Below are 21982 nucleotides of genomic sequence, written 5' to 3'. Positions count from 1 at the left end.
AGTCATATCTTTAATAAACTGACTAGAGCATCTCAGTTTATATTTGACTCCTTATTAAGTTGTGTATCAAAGCATCATTGCCAAAAATGAATCGACTTTAAAAACACAAGTTTTTCTTTTACGTTTTTAAATGTTGTTATTTTTTGCTGATTACCTGACTTTATCTGATTTTACATTAGACATCAGCCTAGAATTGAACACAAAACCTAAAGATGCATGGAATTACTTTGTACTAAGTGTAATTCTACTCTCTAACACCATTTAAAATATCAATAGACACATGTTCCATTAATGTATAATGAACGGCTAAAAATGTGTTAATAAAATCTATCCATTTTTTACAAATGCAGCTAGAATGATTGACAATATGACAGAGACTGCATCTCTGAAATATTTATTTTCATAAAGCTTATCAAGTGATCTGTCCATTACAATAAAGTATCATGATAAAATTGAAATTATGCACAGGCCAAAGGACCACAGTGCACATTATTTTGTGCGTTACATAAACATAATGACAACTATAGGCTGATTCCTACACATTTTTACTGACATAAATATAAATCAAGAATGTACTGATGATGTAATGAAGTTTAACTAGCAAAATGAAGATGCTGCATGTCTCAGGTACATACTTTTGAACTTGCCAGTAAACCTAATCAACAAGGTCAGTAACAAATATTATAATATTTACATAGTATCACAAACATACACAAATAATTTGCTATATAACAAAGCCAGAATGTGAAGAGAAATGTTTTGGAATTACACCCCACTAATTCTGTAAAAGGTTAATAAAATTATGCTGTCTTTTTATCTAATAAATTGTTTATACACACAGAAAGTAAAAACATGCATTGTACAAGCAATAAATCAATTTCTGCTGCCATTTGGATGGCTATTAATTTTTTATTTGAAATGTATACTTTTGAAAAACATGTAATTTATTCTGTGTTACATCCACCATTCCCCTGCTTTAAAAATAAACATTGGCACATTGATGAGGTCTGACGTAAACATAGTTACACCAACTTTCATCAGTGTGGACAAATGCTAGCAAGTCTTTGTGTCTTTAGTTTGAAACTCTCCAAAAGACAAGTTTTTTTTTTAAATATCAATAAAGTCATGAAAATTAATTTGATCATCATTATCTTTAGGACACAGGACAGTATCAAAAGCCTACAAAGGGACATTAAACCACCAGTTAAGACTTATTGTTCAAAGTCTTTTGTTATTATAGTAATACAACTGAAACTGTTCCAAATGTTTTAGTATACTATACTCTGTCAAATCATGTAGATCTATAGTCTCTGCTGTATTCAATCCTATTGTCATGGCTCTGTGAAGGCAGACAGGAATGGTGGACCCAAGCGCAGGATTCACGGAGCTTTATTACTGGTTCCAGGCAAAAAAGAAAACTGGCTAAACTGGACAGGCAGGCAGGCAGGCCGGCAGGCAGACCACACAGTGAAGGCCGAGTGTGAGCAGACGTTAATGACACGACAGAGAGCAAGGAAAACACAGGGTTTATAAACACAGGGGAGCAATCAGGAATGGGAGACAGGAGGGGAACACACAGGAGGGGAAATCAGTGCTGACGAGAGAGGGAAAACATAAACTGAACACACTGGCATCAGACACGGACCTTCAAAGTAAAACAGGAAACTCAAAACACACGCAAAGACACAGACTCAGAGACGCGGGTTTTACAAAGAGACCTGACTACACTGGAACAGAGGGAACACAGAGAATCATGAGAGGCAAACAGATCAAAACCTGGGACCTAGAATTAACAAAACTAAAATACAGGCAGCAATAACATCAGGGAAATAAATAAAACTATTCAAATCACTGGGTCACAGACCCAGGACCATGACACCTGTATTCAATCCTTGTCTTCATTTGTTGGTATAACAGCAACATGACAGTTTTCCTACCCTATGCAGGTACAGCAGAGGTAACACCAAACTGCTGGGCACGTTAAACCAGATAAGAAACATTAACACTGAACAATTGACGGTGCTGCTCACCAGAAGTGATTTGTGAAGAGCATTTGATACAAGCCAACCAAAAAACCATAGCCACACAGCACAGGTTATAGCTGTGACAGTGTAGAAAACTCTCAGCTTTGATTGGTCAACCTTTTCCTTTTCCCTACCTCCTTCCCCTGGCCCTGGGCGAATCAGAACAAAGAGAACAGAGAGGCTGCAGAAAGATATGATTATAATGGATGGAGCCAAAATGCAGAACGTTGGGGCAGATTGGTAGTTAGGAGGTAATAAGAGTGCAAAACCCACCAGTCCAAAGCTCAGCATCCAAACACAGCCGATGGTGATGTTTCTGATCTTGACCCCACGGGCATTTCTTAGACTCATGTAGGTGATGGGGTGAACAACAGCCATATAACGCTCTACACAGGTCAGAAGGTGGAAAAATATTTCTCCATAATAAGCAACGGTAGAAGCGTATGATCCTACTGTCTCACTCACTAAGTGATTAGTGTATGTGCCACAATACATGACCAAACACCCCAAAACCCAGATCAGCTCCATGGCAGCCATGTGGTAGGTGAAGATGTCAGAGTGGCTTGCTGTTTTAAAGGAGCGCTGCTGCCGCCATCTTTGGTGACCCACATAAAAGACGAAGGCAGAGAAGGCCAGGAGGAGGATGATTCTCATTGTATTGAAAGGAATAAATTTGTATGACTTTAGAAGGCAGATGTTGTCCATAACATTGTCGGAGGTGGAGTTAAGTGACATATCTGCAGTATGATGTAGGTCTGAGGAGAAAAAAAAACAGAGGGACAGACATGGGAAGTACTGATAGTTCACAGTTATAATGCATTTTATTAAGAAAACAGTTTCTTGACCAATTAGTATAGTCAAGGACTGTGTAACTACCAATTGTACTAATTAAACTAGGATATTGAAACGCAGAACTGACCGCCAGAGGAAATCCTTTGTACCGGTGGCAATAAGACTGTAAAACTCTTCCTCGCTCTGTAGGTGATTTTCCTGGGGATTAATAACAAAAGTTATTCTGTTCCCATTCAGACCGTGCAATAACACCCAATGTTTGTTTCATCTCCCTATCATATGCTGCTACTTTCTTTTATTCAGTTGCACAATCAGAATCAGAATCAGAATACTTTATTCATCCCGAGGGAAATTAGGGTTACAGCAGGCAGCACGCTAATGGCGCATGCGCACTTACAAAGGAACCTTCTGACCAACTTTACACAAACATCACCTGCACTGTAGCTAAGCTATTTATTTTTCAGGATATAGTTTTATTGTTATAAACAGCACTGTTTTGACTGCACTAATTGAACTGTTTTTAAAGCTGCGTCTGAAAAAATGGACGGACACTGTGACACTGTGACATCATACATCAGTTTTTGTGAAGATGTGTGTGTGTGCCAATAAAGTCATTTTGCACATACAACAACAATAAACCATGGTTCACTCCTGAACCCCAGCATCTTCGTAAGGCCAAGGAGGACGCCTACAGAAGTGGTGACAGGGCCCTGTACAAGCAAGCCAGGAACACACTGACCAAGGAGATCAAAGCAGCTAAAAGGATCTACTCCCAGAAGCTGGAAGAACAGCTCTCAGCCAAAGACCCTGCGTCAGTGTGGAGGGGTCTGCAGGAAATCACCTGCTACAGATGCCCCCCACCCACTGTTGAAGCAAACAAAGGCCTGGTCAACGAGTTACCGTATTTTCGCAACTATAAGGCGCACATAAAAGCCTTAGATTTTCTTTAAAAAGTGCGGCGCTCCCTATAGTGCAGTGCGCCCTGTGTGTTGTAAGGAGGACGTAGTAGAGAACACCATGAGAATGCTAAAGGGTGAAGTGTGGGCGTTGATCGTATATACCGGACAATCGCACATACCTGTATAAAAGGACAGGCATTATGTGGAACATCGTTGTTTTAACAACCCTGAAAATGGCAAAGAGACACGCTTATGAAGCACAGTTTAAACTGAAGGCCATCAGCTATGCGGAGGAACATGGAAATCGAGCAGCCGCGAGAGAATTTAAGATTAATGAATCGATGGTTCGCAAGTGGAGGAAGCTAGAAAACAAGCTCCGGCAGGTCAAGAAGACACAGCTGAGTTTCCGCGGACATAAGGCGAGGTGGCCCGAGTTGGAGGAAAGACTCGAGCAAAGAAAGAGTGGGAGAAGCGTTTTGACGGTCACCATTCGACTAAAAGCCGTTTCGCTAGCAGAAGAAATGAAAATTGAACCTTTCCGAGGAGGTCTGTCTTGGTGCTTTCGTTTCATGAAACGGTGCCATTTTTCCATCCGGACCAGGACTACGGTAGCGCAGCAACTTCCAGCGGATTATAATGAAAACCTGGCCATCTTCCGCTCCTACTGCAGCAAACACATCAGCGACAAAAACATCCAGCCCAGCCACATCACAAACATGGACGAGGTCCCGCTCACTTTCGACATCCCGGTGAGTCACACTGTGGAGAAGAAGGGGACCAGCACGGTAGCGATACGCACAACGGGGTATGAAAAGTCTTCTTTTACTGTTGTGCTTGGCTGCCATGCTAATGGACAGAAACTGCCGCCTATGGTGATTTTTAAGAGAAAGACTTTGCCTAAAGAGAAGTTTCCAACAGGAATCATCATTAAGGCAAATGAAAAGGGCTGGATGGATGAGGAAATAATGAAAGAGTGGCTGAGGGAGGTGTATGTAAGGAGACCAGGTGGTTTTTTCCACGCATCACCATCGCTGTTGATCTGTGACTCTATGCGTGCCCATCTCACAGCCGATGTGAAAAAACTAGTGAAACAAATGAACTGTGAGCTTGCTGTCATTCCGGGAGGCCTGACAAAGGAACTCCAACCGCTGGACATCGGTGTGAACCGGCCATTCAAAGTAAGGCTGCGAGCGGCGTGGGAGCGATGGATGACCGATGGAGACCACAGTTTCACCAACAGTGGAAGGCAGCGCCGGGCGAGTCACGCCACAATTTGCGAATGGATTGTAGATGCTTGGGCTAACATGTCTGCTGGCACTGTTGTTCGAGCTTTCGCAAAAGCCGGCATCATTTCCGAGGAGCCGCACGGCCCGGAAAGTGACTCTGACAGTGAAGAATTTTCTAAAACTCAGAATACACACTGAGGATGTGAGGCGACTATTTCAGAAAGAGAAGCCCAGGAAAGCCCCCGGACCAGATGGCGTCTCACCCTCCTGCCTCAAAACCTGTGCTGAACAGCTGGCTCCCATCTTTACTCGCATCTTCAACAGATCCCTGGAGCTGTGTGAAGTTCCCTCCTGCTTCAAACGCTCCACCATCATCCCTGTTCCCAAGAAACCCACCATCACAGGACTGAATGACTACAGACCTGTCGCCTTGACGTCTGTGGTCATGAAATCCTTCAAACGACTGGTGTTAGCACATCTGAAGGACATTGCAGGCCACCAGCTGGACCCTCTGCAGTTTGCCTACTGGGCAAACAGGTCGGTGGATGATGCATTGAACATGGGGCTACATTGCATCCTGCAACACCTTGACCGCCCAGAAACTTATGCCAGGGTCCTGTTTGTGGACTTTAGTTCGGCTTTTAACACCATCATGCCTGAACTTCTCTCTTCTAAACTCTCCCAGCTCAGCGTGTCACCAGCTACCTGTCAGTGGATCACCAGCTTCCTGACAGACAGAAAGCAACAAGTGAGGCTGGGGGAGATCACCTCTGAAACTCGGTCCCTCAGTATTGGTGCCCCTCAAGGATGTGTCCTCTCACCACTACTGTTCTCCCTCTACACTAATGACTGCACCTCCAAGAACTCGGCTATTAAACTCCTAAAGTTTGCAGATGACACCACTGTCATTGGCCTCATTCAAGATGGTGATGAGTCTGCATACCGGCAGGAAGTTGAGCGGCTGGTACTCTGGTGCAGTCAGCACAATCTGGAGCTGAACACTCTTAAGATTGTAGAGATAACAGTGGACTTCAGGAGACATCCCTCAACTCTGCTCCCCCTCACCATATCAGACAGCCGTGTCGACTGTGAAGATCTTCAAATTTCTGGGTACCACCATCTCCCAGGACCTGAAGTGGGAGACCAACATCAACTCCATCCTCAGAAAGACCCAGCAGAGGATGTACTTCCTGAGACAACTGGGGAAGTACAGTCTTCCACAGGAGCTGCTGATCCAGTTCTATACTGCAATCATTGAGTCTGTCCTGTGCTCCTCCATCACAATCTGGTATGGAGCAGCCACTAAACAGGACAGGAGCAAACTGCAGCGGACTGTACGGGCAGCAGAAAGGATCATCGGCGCCCCCCTGCCCACCATCCAGGATCTGTACCTCTCAAGATCCAGGAAACGAGCAGGGAAAATCATCACAGACCCCTCACACCCTGGACACAGACTTTTTGACCTGCTGCCCTCTGGCAGACGGTGTAGAAGCCTGCAGACCAGGACCACCCGACATAGAAACAGTTTCTTTCTCCTCACCGTCTCCCTCCTAAACAGTTGAACTGTCACACTGCTCCCACTGCCAGACTGCAGCTGCACCTTTTGTACATTCTGTATTATTCATTTCACCTCATTTGATTTCTGTATTTTATGTATATAAGTTTACATAAATAAATAAAGTTCTTCTTATTTTATCTTATAGATTTAGGTGCAATACTGTCAGCAATAATTGGTACTTGATATAGTTTTTTTTTGTCAATTTTTTGTCAATACTCATAAATAACATACAATCTTAATTGTCAACCAACATTTAACAACAAACCAAAATGACATGGGTAGGAACTTGTTGACAGTAGAAAAAGTATACTCCAAAATAAAAAAGAAAAAAACAACAACACCAGGAAATAAGTAAATCAAAGCAAATCAAAGAAAAGTTTTCATTTTTAAATGAATATAAAAACTTTCCAATCCAAAACACATTTTGTAATTTGTAAAATTTCTTAATTTTAATAATTCTGTAATCCCATTCAATGTTCTCAGATTTACCTACAAACCAGGATCTTGTCTTTATAGTGATATATACTGTTTTATGTTATTAAATATGAACTGATTTAACTGAACATGACCCACTAAATTTAATCAAGAGTGGATTACTCATCAAAGCTGTAATAAAACCATAGTGCTATAACTTGGACCAAAGAAAAATGGGCTGTTTAGAGTAATCTTTGCTTTAACAAAGAATAAAACAAAAATAGGTTTTAAAATATTCACTGAATTAGTTTTTTTCAAAAATATTAATTACAAGTTCCTAACATATAAAGAGAGCGAGGTGAAAAAAAAGTAGATAACCTACATCAAATTTTAAATTAATGTATAGTTAGCACAACTTGAAACACTTTAATCTCAGTGGCATCAGGATAAAAAGATCAACAACAGATTACATATTTTTTGAAAAAGAAGGCATTAAAAATGAAGATAATCAGATATTAAAGAGAACCTTTATGGTTGAATTGATTCCTCTGGTTTGCGTCTCCAAACTGACTGACCGATCTTCACTCTAAATGTGCTCTGATGCTTCTGCTGGTGTTGATGTTGGTCAGACTTCACACAGCAGCAGAACTATGTCAGCTTTTTGCATGACTCAATTAGTGGCACTCACTGTAAATTACAGCAGCAAATTATACTTCAGCATTTGTGACCCAAATGCTGAAGTATAATTCATCATTTGTCAGTACAGGTGTACCCTGCAAATACAGGGCTGTCAAGGATATGTACATAGCAGAAAAAATATGTTAAATAAGATTTTTAATGTCTGTATTTTACTCGATCAATCAGTTAGATGTGACAGTATTCAAATAGGTTGTAATCTAAGACAGGTGTTCATTCAAATTAAGCAGTGTCATGCAGCCTGTGTGTACACTGAGCAGTTTGATGGGATCTAATTTACAGCATGTGCGTGAGGATTTTACTATGCATGCAGTATCAACTCTAACTTCCGTTATTATTAAAAAACTTACTGTAACCACGATACATATTGCAAGCCATAATACTGAAATGTAATGTATGTAATGTATAATGTTTATGTTTTAACCCTCTCAGGTTAAATATACATGGTTAGATCATCTATGATCATCCACACCAGGGGCGATTCTAGGATCAGAGCTTTGGGGGTGCTGAGCACCCAGAGAGCTGCCCAGCCAGGCAAGATAAATTTTACTCGTCATGATGACTTCTTCCCTGTCTCTGTCAGTCCCTGCATCCTTAAATGTCTCCAGTTGTCCCGAGTTCTCTATGACTGTCTCCTTGGTGCATTTAAACCCCTGTTCCTCCTTCCTGTCCTCATCGTCTGTTGTCTTCGTCTCCGTTATCAGTCATCATAATTTTACCATCTCTGTGCAAGTCTGCAAATTTCTTTATTAAATCATTAGATTCTTAAATTCATCAAGTCTCTCTGTGCCTGGGTCCTCGTCACAAAACACGAAATCACTGTTTTGTACATTTTAACACAATTTAATCCCCACATTTGTGAAAGAAAAGCAAAACACCTTTTTAAAAGTCTGTAACAAAACCATCAAATCTGATAAAGGTTATTTAAATGCTGCAAAAGAAGAATGAATTGGAATTTAAAAAGAACAAACAAACATATTTTAACCTTAATTACTGTCGGAAAAAATGATGCTCATAGTGAGTAAGAAGTAAACTGAGTACGTTTTTTGGACTGAGTTTCACTTTTAATGTGTATGTATAATACAATACAGATATATAAAAATACACTCCAAAATAGAGTCCTTGAAACATGCAATTGTACAAAATGTTAATAAAAAATATAAAAATGGAGGCAACTTTGCCTCTGGTACAATGTATACTATGTATTAAAAGATCTTTACTGCAGATACTACTATGGCTCTGCAGAGTTTTTCTTTTATTTTAACCTATGTGGCCTCACCTTGAGGCTGGCAAATCACTTTTGGTGGTCAAGTCTCTCAAGCAGTTTAACAGTTTCTGTTGTGCCTGTCACTGTTCCCTGTCTGTTTTCTTACCTGGTTCTTCCTGACCTTGTACTTTCTCCTCACGTTCCCTCTTTCCTCTCGCCCTTGTTGGACTGACAATCATAAACAAATAGATTGTATTCAATTAGATGAAAAAATTACATTAATATAAAAAAAACACTATTAATATCCACTAATAAAAAAAAGTCCTCTCTCAGTGTACTTTCAACCAAAAGGCGAATAACCAAACCACATGTACATCTAATAAAAGATATAAATATTGAAACACTGATCCAACATTATCCTTTATTGATGGATCATTTGATCTCACACTTTTACCTGAATGTGGCTCCTGGGTTTAATATCAGCACGTGCACATATTACAAGATAACCAATGTAGAATGTTTAGCTTATTTTAGAGTTTAGAAATGTGTTAAAATATAATGTAGAATTATTGTAGAGACACTGCCCTTAAAGTAATAAAGGCCTCACTGTGTCGTGAACTTAGGAGTAGATTGTAGGAGGCCTCTCCCCCACTGAGTGGAAATTCCCCAGAGGATGTTTTAGGGTGGGGGTCTCAACATTTGTAACTGTGGTTTGGAAGGGAGAGGGGTTTTATGACCTCTAGGGAGTTACCTACACCCACAGTGTTTTAACTGTCACGCACACACATCCACACGCACACTCACTCATGTGCACTCACACATACACACAGGTATGCGTAAACAGGCACACACGAGCACTCACATAGACACGTGGGAACGCGTACATGTAGGCATTCATGTGCTCGTGCACATAGACACAGACAGAGTTTGCAGCACACCGTAGAGGGGGTTTTATGATGGGGTCGCTTCTATAAAGCTGGCTGTAACTAACAAAGGGGTGAAGATTTGGAGAGGGACACCGGCCTCGTCTTCCCTTCTAGAAGATGCATGCTTAAATGAAGATGAATAAAGATGAATAAAGGTTTTGTGAAAATGACTACTGAGTCCGGTGCCGTCTCTGGATGCTCGAGGAATAAAAAGAACCGGGGTAAAACTGATTTCTCAACACCAACTTCCCTCATTCCATTTCAAACAAGACAGTGTGTTGGGATGCCTGGGTCGTTGACCCAGGGTTTTGAGTTTATTGTATTATTTATCATTTCTATTCTTTGGTTTCTTCGTTAGAGTTATGTCTTATGGTTTATGTCTCTGTGTAATCCTTAGTTGCTATATCCCCGTGTCCAGTCAGTGTCTGTCTGCCCTGGTCCCATGTCTTTGTTCCCTTTGTTGCAGTGCCTGCATGTGAGTCTGTGTCTTTAGTTCAGTCTTTGTTATGTTTCCTGTTTTATTTTGAAGGTCCACGTCTGATGTTAATGTATCTGGTTTTGCTTCCCCTTGTCTCGTTAGACCTGATTTGCCCCAGCTGTGTTTCCCTCCTGTTACCTATTCCCTGTTTGCTCCCTCTGTGTATTTAAGCCCTGTGTTTCTCTGTGTCCGTTTCGCGATCTACCCTTATCTTGCTGTGTGTTCTGTCAGTCTTCCGGTGTAAGTTTATTTTGATATATCCAGTTATGTTGCATTTGAGTTTAGCATTAAAGCTGTTTTGAGTTCAAGTTTTGCCTCTGAGTGTCTGTACCTTGGGTCCTCCTTACCACCACTCCTGCCTGCACACAGCCTTCACATAACACAGTGGTAACAACAGTAGGCTACGGACAAGTTTAAGCCGGGTATTTTTGAAAACGCAGATTTTTCTATGCGTTTGCACCTTTCGTCCACACGTAAATGGCGTTTTCGGTCACTGAAAACGGAGATTTTTAAAAACTCCGGCCAGGGTGGATATTTTTGAAAACTCAGTTTTTGCATTTACCTGTGGATGAGAAAAACGGAGAAAACAGAGAAAACGGAGAAAACGCATAAAACGCAGTGTCAAAGGTGTGCACCTTTTTTGACGTCACACTGTACGCCACGTTATTGTTTCGGTGAAATGAATTTCTACAATACCGTTACTGTTAATTGTACTCTCTGCAGTGCTTAAATGCTTACATATACACACAAAGTTACTGTCCCTCCACACATACTACTAGGTTCTGCTTCTATGCCCCATCCTTGTTTACTATTTCCAGTGTTGGGAAGGTTACTTTTAAAATGTATTCCGTTACAGAATACAGAATACATGCCCCAAAATGTATTCTGTAGCGTATTCCGTTACGTTACTCAATGACAGTAACGTATTCTGAATACTTTGGAATACTTAATATATTATCATGCTTTTTACAACAACGTGAATGTACTATTGCTGTGTGATTTATTACTATTACTGAAGGTCTGACTCCGAACTGTAGTAAAGGGACCTCTGACTAATACGGCGGGGTCCCTGTCGGCTCGTAGCCGAAAAATAGCTTTACTTTGTTGTGTGGGTCAATTTTTCTTGCAAGAGACAGAGAGAGGCGTTGAAAGACTGCTCCAATGGAACTTATTGTTTTCGGAGGAAAACACGAACACTGTGTACAGTCGAGTCTTAATAGCTTACTTACAACTGGGCTCGTCAGGCACTCTTCTTGGCTGCAGTGGTTATTATTACAGTGGGGCAAAAAAGTATTTAGTCAGCCACCGATTGTGCAAGTTCCCCCACTTAAAATGATGACAGAGGTCAGTAATTTGCACCAGAGGTACACTTCAACTGTGAGAGACAGAATGTGAAAAAAAAATCCATGAATTCACATGGTAGGATTTGTAAAGAATTTATTCGTAAATCAGGGTGGAAAATAAGTATTTGGTCAATAACAAAAATACAACTCAATACTTTGTAACATAACCTTTGTTGGCAATAACAGAGGTCAAACGTTTACTATAGGTCTTTACCAGGTTTGCACACACAGTAGCTGGTATTTTGGCCCATTCCTCCATGCAGATCTTCTCGGGAGCAGTGATGTTTTGGGGCTGTCGCCGAGCAACACGGACTTTCAACTCCCGCCACAGATTTTCTATGGGGTTGAGGTCTGGAGACTGGCTAGGCCACTCCAGGACTTTCGAATGCTTCTTACGGAGCCACTCCTTTGTTGCCCGGGCGGTGTGTTTTGGATCATTGTCATGTTGGAAGGCCCAGCCGCGTTTCATCTTCAAAGTTCTCACTGATGGAAGGAGGTTTTGGCTCAAAATCTCACGATACATGGCCCCATTCATTCTGTCCTTAACACGGATCAGTCGTCCTGTCCCCTTGGCAGAAAAACAGCTCCATAGCATGATGTTTCCACCCCCATGCTTCACAGTAGGTATGGTGTTCTTGGGATCCAACTCAGTATTCTTCGTCCTCCAAACACGAGGAGTTGAGTTTATACCAAAAAGTTCTACTTTGGTTTCATCTGATCACATGACATTCTCCCAATCCTCTGCTGTATCATCCATGTGCTCTCTGGCAAACTTCAGACGGGCCTGGACATGCACTGGCTTCAGCAGCGGAACACGTCTGGCACTGCGGGATTTGATTCCCTGCCGTTGTAGTGTGTTACTGATGGTGACCTTTGTTACTTTGGTCCCAGCTCTCTGCAGGTCATTCACCAGGTCCCCCCGTGTGGTTCTGGGATCTTTGCTCACCGTTCTCATGATCATTTTGACCCCACGGGATGAGATCTTGCGTGGAGCCCCAGATCGTGGGAGATTATCAGTGGTCTTGTATGTCTTCCATTTTCTGATGATTGCTCCCACAGTTGATTTTTTCACACCAAGCTGCTTGCCTATTGTAGATTCACTCTTCCCAGTCTGGTGCAGGTCTACAATACTTTTCCTGGTGTCCTTCGAGAGCTCTTTGGTCTTGGCCATGGCGGAGTTTGGAGTCTGACTGTTTGAGGCTGTGGACAGGTGTCTTTTATACAGATGATGAGTTCAAACAGGTGCCATTCATACAGGTAACGAGTGGGGGACAGAAAAGCTTCTTACAGAAGACGTTACAGGTCTGTGAGAGCCAGAGATTTTCCATGTTTGAGGTGACCAAAAACGTATTTGCCACCCTGATTTACGGATAAATTCTTTACAAATCCTACCATGTGAATTCATGGATTTATTTTTTCACATTCTGTCTCTCACGGTTGAAGTGTACCTCTGGTGCAAATTACTGACCTCTGTCATCATTTTAAGTGGGGGAACTTGCACAATCGGTGGCTGACTAAATACTTTTTTGCCCCACTGTGTATATATATATATATATATATATATATATATATATATATATATATATATATATATATATAACACCCAGCATGCCCCTGCGGGCAGTTTATCCTTCAAGTTGAACTTGCGTCATAATAAAGTTTCTGACTTCACATTTTGAAAGATTTGAACACAATCATGTATGCTTTGCCTTTTCTGTTATTATTAATTATTATTATTGCTTGCCTAGCGCTGCTCAGTCACGTGACCGTACGTTAAAACGCAAGACGGGAGGGGGAGGAGCAAACTGCGCCTGCTCCCTGCAGTGACACATCAAAGCAGCGGCACTTACACAGACAGCCAGGTTGCCTCTTTGATGAAACCGCAGCAGTGCAATACAGGCGAGAAACAGAAACGAAAGTATTGATTTCATTACACTGGTATTGATTAATATCAATACAAACTTTAAATATCAATTGATATTGTTGATATTTGGATTGTTCTGCCCACCACTGCAATCCACAGAAATAACGTCATAATCACACTCCCGCAATTGGTTGGATATGACACTCATTGCTCTAAAGTAGGAGTTATTGTGGTGCAATTTAGCCAGGACAGTTTTTTTAAACTATAGTTTTAAATGAAACAGTTTAATTATTAAATAGAAACATGTTAAACCACAAAAATGTATGTCACACTCACACTCCCGCCGTACGTTTCATACTGAGCAGACTTGTCTCTGTGATTCAATTGGGTTGAATTTGACAGATATGGGCGGGGTTATTTGCGGATTTGTTCCCGGTGAAGAGGCGCCAGTATTGACTGCTCTGACTCACTCCCGAAGCGGTCAGAGGACTGAGCGCTCGCCCAACTTTCGCTCTTATTCACCCGATCATCAACTTTAGGAGCTGCTGTCACGAAACCTTGTGGATCTTTGCTCCATTTCCCACGCGTGTTTGTGAAAGTCAGCGGCTCTCTCAGCCTGACCGGAGAAACATCTGGAAATATCTGGAGAAGTCGGACTGAAAGGTGAGTTTAACTTTCTCACCCGTGTTTGTATCTCAGAGGATATAGGCTAATTTACACCAGTGAAACCTGCTCAAAAACTGACCTAGATTAAATGGTGTGTGTGAAGCTGGATTTAAGAAATACGTGTGTCAGGGCAGGCGGGACGGACTCAGGCGCGGACTGACACAGTTAAACAGTTCTTTATTAAACAACACCGGAAGGCTCTATATACAGGTGGGGGAGGGTCCGCGCTCCAGGGGTCTAAACTCGCTCAGCTCCTCTCATTCCCCACGAGGGGAGTGAGACCCTAACCATCCTCACACACAAACTCCACGCCAAACTGCCAACACTCACGCTCAGGGGGTCCAAGGGTTCAGGATTCAGTACGGGTCCCTGAAATCTATTACATGGGGGATTAACTGCAGGTACGTGGGCCAAAGGCGGGAGCCCAACATGAGCTCCGCACAGGCATAGCGATGAGAGAGAGAAAGAGAGAGAGAGAGCGCGCCGGGACGATGACAACGTGATAGAATCCGGTAATTTTCATTTCAATTCAGTCTTTATTGACTGACTTTATGTCCATAGAAACAAGACAAAACACAACATATAAACCTTAATAAAAAAATTTATATATATAAAATATAAAACATTGTAAAAAATTTAAAACCATAATATTCATAAAATAGACGATTACTTAAAAGAAATCAATAAATGCCCAAAAACTTCAACCAGTGCTTCCTCAGACTGGATGAGTAGCGGGAACCACTCACTGTCGGATCTGAGAGTGCTAAAATGATACTGTTACTGGAGCCATTGAAACTTCATCCATCTGCAGAGAAAAAGCAGCTGCACACACCTCTAAATGTGAACATTACATTTATTAAAGGTGCTTTAAAAGTCCAAACACCCACAGCTGCAAACATCTAACTGGCACTGCCCCCTATCCTAAAAAGGATCCTCATTGCATCATTATATGCAACATGCAGCTCCTTCATGCTGCATTGTTTGTAGGATGACCACAAGGGGGCAGTACATAGCGCTGTTCAATACACTTTAAACAAAGCCACTTTAACTGTGCATCAACAAAAGCTGAGGCGGAAATCCAGTTCATTGAGTTTCAGAAACATGCCACAAGGTTTCATAAGAAAGTTGTAACAGTTAAATTTGAAACTTCATCCATCTGCAGAGAAAAGTGGCTGTCACACACCTTATCATTAAGGTGCTCCTCTTTGACATAGATATTTGCCTGCTGATTGTATTATTGGACAGAGGAATAGCCCATAGTTTGCTGGCTGCTGTGTCATCAATCATAGTGAAAACCATAGCCACAGCACAGGGAGTATTAATTCTTTGGCAGTTGTGCGGCTTTTGAGGCTGTGCCACTCAGTAGACAACTTTATAGGCGATGAGATGAGCATCTGCCGGCACAAATGCACCTTTAGTAAAGAGACACTGTTCTTTGCTGAACCAAACCATTGAGACGTTAAAGAACAAAGTGCTTCCTGCAGCCTTTCTTTTGCATGCATCAGGCACACGCACGAAGGAAATGTGTTTCATACAGTTATTAGACCAGTCTTATCTTATCATGGCCCTGCTTCGTTCTGGTTGTAATTTTGGATTCTAAGATATTTAATGTACCATAATAATTCATAACAATTTATAGCTGTTGAGAATTTATTTTGCTTTTTATGCTTTTTGGCTAAATTACCCCCTTACAGACATACTGCCATATCTAATTTGTTACAAAATTAAATCAAATCCAACACAAAAATGAGTATGATGGACCATGTTTTGGTTTCCTAGAACAGGAAATGTTCCTGTTAGATGTTTTTAGGAAAAGAAAAAAAAAGTACTTCTTCTGGTGTAAGTCCTTCTAAGCAACCTTAGCTGCTGGGCTCTATGCTGATTAGTTCAGAGGCTCAAGAGTAAGAGTAAGCAGCACACACGTGACTTTTGGTGGGCAATTTGTTGCTACTTGTGTAGTGTATTTTTGAAAAGCAACAAAGCCTCAGTTTGGAGAAACTTAGAGAAACCCACAAGACATCCATGGTTAGTTGTATTTTGACATTTTCCAACTATTTGCTCATAATGTGTGCCAACAGGCATTTTCAGCATTTTCCTTTTCTGGATATTTTTTAGATATTAATTATTTATTTTTATCAGGATATCAACATCTGAACTTTTTCATCCCTCCCTGACGACTACAGTAAAAAACAGAGGTGTGTTTAGTTTCAATGTGAGTCTTCTGGACAACAAAACTGTTCGAAACACCACAGTTTTTTTCCGTCTTAAGAACAAACACTTGACATACTCTGCTTTTATGTTCACGATTGCAGGAGAAAATGCCTCCCAAATGATCAAAGAACACTGGAGATATTAGGGACTTTCTTTCCAAGCAAACGGTAAGTAAAAACTAATAATACTGCAATGTTATTGCTTCCCCATTTCTACTCTGTATTTATCAGCCAAATTAATTTATCTGTGCTTTTCTTTTTTTAACAGAACAGTCCCAGTGGCAGCAGCAGCAAAGCAAGCATGCAGTCAGAAGGACCTAAACCCCCTCAGGTGAGGTCTTATGTCAGTGTGAAAATAGCTGATTGAACAATAAACAAGCTCGTAGGTTCTTGACATGTTTAATATTTTATGTAATCATGAAATATGAACCTTTACATTTCTGACACTGTCAATGAAAACTGAATCTGTGTGAGCTTTATAGGGAGTTGAAGTATGATTGATGAGATATGCACATACCAGTGATTTGGTCTGAGGGCCACGTCATGCTTCACATCTCTGCAAGGGTCTGCTTCATATTATCCAACACTGTGTGCAACCCACAAATTGTGACAAAGGAAGGTCTTACAAGGAGATTCACCATTTTTCACACTTTTGTAATCAGAATACAAAATTTTAATACCAAATATTAAAAAAACATGACATAAAGGTATTTTTAAATAATCTACATTACAAACTAAAAAAAAACAAAGCAAGACAAAATACATTATTAGGTTAACCTTAAAAAACAGGACTTCAGCCAATATTATTACAAACACTAGAGTTCCACAGGGTTGTGTCCTCAGTCCCATCCTCTACACCCTGTACACCCATGACTGTGTCACCTCCAACAAAGATAACATCGTTTTGAAGTTCACGCCCGACACTGCAGTGATTGGCCGCATCACTGGAGGGGGCAAAGCAGCTTACAGGAGAGAGGTGGCCGGTCTGGTGTCATGGTGTGAGGACAACAACCTCACCCTCTACACTGACAAGACAAAGGAGATGATAGTGGACATGAGGAAGAAGAGGAGGCCTCACCAACCACTGTCTATCCGGGGACTTGAAGTGGAGAGGGTGAACAGCTTTAGGTACCTGGGCGTCTACATCTCTGAGGACCTGACCTGGACACTGAACACCACACAGCTGGTCAAGAAGGCTCAGCAGCGGCTGTATTTCCTGAGGAGGCTGAGGGAATTTGGTATGTCGGCCAAGATCCTCAGCAGGTTCTACAGCTGCACTGTGGAGACCACACTGACCAGCTGCATCACTGCATGGTATGGCAGCACTACTGCTATGGACCGCAAACGCCTGCAGAGAGTGATAACAACCGCGGAGAAGATCATCAGGAGTCCGCTGCTCTCTCTGCAGAGCATCTACAATCACAGAGTCCAGAGAAGAGCTGCCTCCATCCTCAAAGACCCCACATGCCCCAACACGGACTGTTCACACTTCTGCCCTCAGGACAAAGGTTTAGAAGTGTGAAATCCAGAACATCCAGACTCAACAACTCCTTCTTCCCCACTGTCATTGAACAGCTGACCTATTTTTGAACAGTAAAAATAATTTTTTGCACATCAGGTCATCCTGCATATTAAGCCAGCATATTACAGCCACAGGTCTTTTGCACCTCTGTTTCACAATTCAATATTTTGTCTCCTTTTCTGTCTTCATTTATTTATTTGCACTATTTGTATTTTTTCTGTTCTATTTCTATTGTATATATTAACCGGCATCTGAGGGTGGACAGCAAAGAAAGAATTTCATTGCATAGAGAAATGCTTTTTTTTTCTTTGGACACATGACAATAAACACTTTGAATCTTGAATAATTTGATATGTATTTATATATTTTAATATCTGTTATTTCTGCAGGGATTTACGCCAACTCGACCAAAGGAGGAAAATGACAGTGATTTCACTGTAAGTGTACCGTGTTACATTACATGACCAAAATACTGCTCTGCTTCTTTAGTACCACTGTGTTTCTAACCATCTCGCTCTAATTTCCTCTAGGTTCAACATTCCCATGAATTTACGGTGAAATTCAGTCAAGCTAGTTATGAATATACTGTTCAGTGTAATCAGCTTTGCACAGTGCTGGAAGCCATAAAATCAAATGAGAAATGCAATGAGAAGATTAAGTGTGCAGATGAGAACATTATCATTCAGCTAGGTAAAGAGGATAAGAAGTCAATTGTTGCAACACATTTCCCCTGTTCTTGCATTGATGATGGTGAGTGTCTGATCATATCATGTAGAGCAGAAAAAGTTGAAGGTAAAGTCCAACATTCCAAAATAGTGCATCCAAAAGGGCACTATTCTGTCTTCTATATAGACACAGTTGGTGGGCTACACACTAAAACAAAGGAACTTTTTAAAAATAATGATGTAAAACAGTTCAAGAACCTCTGTGTTTATGGAGAAAAGGGAATAACTGTGGCTGAGGCTCTGAAGAGAGACGGTCGCTTCATTGATGACCTTGGTAACTTTGAGCTGTCCAACAATCAGGATCCCAAACGCCTCACTGTATGCACACAAAAGGTAGAAATCCTACACCAGAAACAATTCAAGATACGCCTTCCAAAAGATAAAAAAGAAAACAATGGAAAGTCGCAAGAAAGCCCAACAAATAATTCTCAAAGTAATTGTGAAAGAAGATCAGGGTCAGAGATCGTCTATTTAGCACAACAGGAGGGAATCCGTGTAAAAACCGCAGTGAAAGAAACCAGCAGTGATGTTGATAGAAACAAGATTTATGAACTACTGCGTGAGCAGTTTCCAGATCTGAAACGATGGATGGAGAGTAGATTCCCTGGTGATTTGTATCAGGAAGCACTGAATCTCAGGAAGGAAAACTTTGGAAAGATCCAGCAGTCCTTCAGTGAAGTTCACAGAGTCAGGAAGCTGCTAGAACTGGGAAAGTCAGTTTGCAAAGTCATTGTTAAGGATGTTTCTATGGGAACAGGCTTTGTGCTGTTTGATACTTTCATCCTGACTAGCGCACATTTGTTTGATGGTTACGTTGAAGGAAAGGCGCTGCAGCAGGATGTAGTAGTGTTTGCTGTATTTGACTACGAGAAGTCTGAGCCAGAAACAAATTTCTACTACTTTAGAGCAGAGAATACATTCACTGACTTTGATGCTGATCTAGATTATGCAGTTCTGGAGCTCAACCCTGAAGGCTCAAAACCAAACCAGCAAACAAGAGCACAGAACATAAAGGTACCACCAGGGCTGCTCAGTGAGTTTGGACCACTGCCTGCCAATGGTGAAGCCTGCATCATTGGACACCCAGCAGGGGGGGTGAAAAAAATGGATCCTACATGTATCATTGAGACAGATAAGAGAGGGCAGGCTATTGATGAACATTTGTATCAGTACAAAAACCTGCTCATCATCAAAACAATCAGTGATTGGCTCAAAGAGCATGGCATTAATGACATATTGATAGGTGGATGTAAAGCAGGAAAGGTAGCGACCTACCACACTTTCATGTATCACGGTGCCTCTGGTTCTCCAGTGTTTGATGGACTTGGCAGAGTTTTTGGTTTGCACACTGCAGGTTATGTCTGTGATTCAGTCAACAGTGATGAGAGCGTCATTGAATATGCCATTCCTCTTCTTACTATATTTGAAAACTTTGTGGAAAATCTGAAGGAAAGTGAAAATGAGGAGCTGTTGAAGAAAGTTGAGAAGGCAGCAAAAAGAAACCCACACCTGAAAGAGATACTCAATGCTGAGGAGCCAATGGAAGTCAGTTAGGTATACAGATTAGGGCAAGTTGCAAACTATTTCTGATTTCAGAGATTCCTTTTTTTCTAATGCATTATTCTTCAAAGAATTGAACACATAAGATGTAACCTGAACCTGTGCCTCTGGGGACCTGTGGTATAAGGCACAGGAGGATTTGAAGCTTAGTGAAGTTACTGTAGCCCTATACTGAGAGAGATTACAGTCAAAGCTTATACTGCGGACATAACCTCATGCTGAGTAAAATAATTTATATAATAAGAAAACTTCTGACTTTGCGACTGAAAAACACAGATACTGTGTATTTACCCTTAAAGGCACACTACAATGATATAGAAGTGATGTTTTAAAACCAAGCTTGTAGCTGGCCTTAGTTTAATGTTTAGATTTTAGTAGAAGTTTCTACTTAGTGGGTGTGTAGCTGTCTGTTCAGATGTATTACCCAGGGTTTTTATTATGTCTGTTTTTTTGTTTTGTTTTATAACTACTGGTGGAATGAAAACCATCCTTTGAAAATCATGTTTTTTACCCCTTGTGTTTTAACATTGCTGTGTATGTTTAGTACAATGTAATACAAACCATATGCTGTTAACCTGTTTGTGACATGTTTAGTGTTGTCATTATGAACTATAATGTTTCTTTGTTTTAAACTTTCCTTCCTGTTGAAAAAGGAAATTTGTTTATTTCAAGTCAAGATTCTTTACACTATTCTTGAAAAACCCACACAGGAAAAGATTTTCTGTCAGACACATTTTTTGAGGCTTGGTGTACATGTCTTTTTGGCAAAACTTCCCAAAGATAAAACGTGTCATAGTGAGTAACACCAATCCTTTTCTCCTGTTATTATTTCAGTTCTGAATAAAAAAAAAAAAAATGCTAAACTCACCTTCATGTTAGAGTGGTTCAATTTTTCAAAACTGGTGGGAGAAACGTTTTGTTTCATCCAAGTGACTTCTTCGGTCTAGAGAGTATAAGAATATACTTATACAGTGGGGCAAAAAAGTATTTAGTCAGCCACCGATTGTGCAAGTTCCCCCACCTAAAATGATGACAGAGGTCAGTAATTTGCACCAGAGGTACACGTCAACTGTGAGAGACAGAATGTGAAAAAAAAATCCATGAATCCACATGGTAGGATTTGTAAAGAATTTATTCGTAAATCAGGGTGGCAAATAAGTATTTGGTCAATAACAAAAATACAACTCAATACTTTGTAACATAACCTTTGTTGGCAATAAAAGAGGTCAAACGTTTACTATAGGTCTTTACCAGGGGCCTGTTCTTCGTACCTCGCTAAGTAAGTTAGCTGGATTAGATTGTTGACGATTTTGCGTGATCCTGGATCGTTCGGTTCCCCGAAGCTCATCCGGGACTTGCTGTCATAGCAACAGAGCCGTAAGCGTAAACCTGCTGGGGAGCAGGTTTACTTTATGTAAACAGGATTAGATCGCGGCCACGCAGGTATGTCCGCTTCATTTATACGAAAGCAACAGCGATATTCCACCACTGTTTCACCATAAATAAATAACATCAATGTAACTAAAGACAGTGCAGCACCTGATCCATTTATTGATTTCACACAGGTCATTTCCTAAAAAAGGGAAATGTACTATTAACATTCTATTACATGTATGTGATTATTACAGATGTAATTCATATTTCAGAGTAGTAATTGTAAATTACTTCGTGTAATCAAGATGGGAGACCACGGCTATAAAAGCGAAGGTGGATTTGGGAAGCCTGTCGCAGTCATATCCTGTCCGTTTACGCGACCAACCCATTGCGGAAGGTGCAAGATTGATAAGGAGAGTCCTCAGAATTCAGCGTATATTGCGGGATAGACAGGATCCTTTAGCTCAGCGCGACAGTGTGCTCATTGAGAGATATCGA

At 41.0% G+C, this 21982-nt stretch overlaps 2 protein-coding genes across 4 annotated transcripts in view; both read left to right on the top strand.

Annotated features, from left to right (window-relative positions):
• The window catches only part of LOC308408916 (sterile alpha motif domain-containing protein 3-like), a gene marked incomplete at its 3' end in the record, with an annotated part of 264006 nt that overhangs the window by 114840 nt on the left and 127184 nt on the right, over positions 1-21982 (top strand). The window lies entirely within an intron of this gene.
• LOC308407290 (serine protease FAM111A-like) lies at positions 13869-20977 on the top strand. Of its 3 annotated transcripts, none has more exons than XM_080898862.1 (6): positions 13869-14090; positions 16233-16288; positions 16406-16471; positions 16572-16634; positions 18215-18262; positions 18356-20977. In XM_080898862.1, the coding sequence occupies exons 4-6, from the start codon at positions 16605-16607 to the stop codon at positions 20102-20104; spliced, it is 1827 nt and encodes a 608-aa protein (XP_080754988.1). In that variant the 5' UTR covers positions 13869-14090; positions 16233-16288; positions 16406-16471; positions 16572-16604; the 3' UTR covers positions 20105-20977. The 3 variants fall into 3 exon arrangements, with proteins under 3 accessions (XP_080754988.1, XP_080754989.1, XP_080754987.1); XM_080898863.1 differs by having other exon boundaries at positions 16233-16305; XM_080898861.1 differs by lacking the exon at positions 16233-16288.

The sequence above is a fragment of the Rhamphochromis sp. 'chilingali' genome (genome assembly GCF_963969265.1).
Source record: "Rhamphochromis sp. 'chilingali' genome assembly, chromosome: 1".
In the NCBI taxonomy this organism is placed as follows: Eukaryota; Metazoa; Chordata; class Actinopteri; order Cichliformes; family Cichlidae; genus Rhamphochromis; species Rhamphochromis sp. 'chilingali'.
This window is presented reverse-complemented; position numbering and strand designations above follow the sequence as displayed.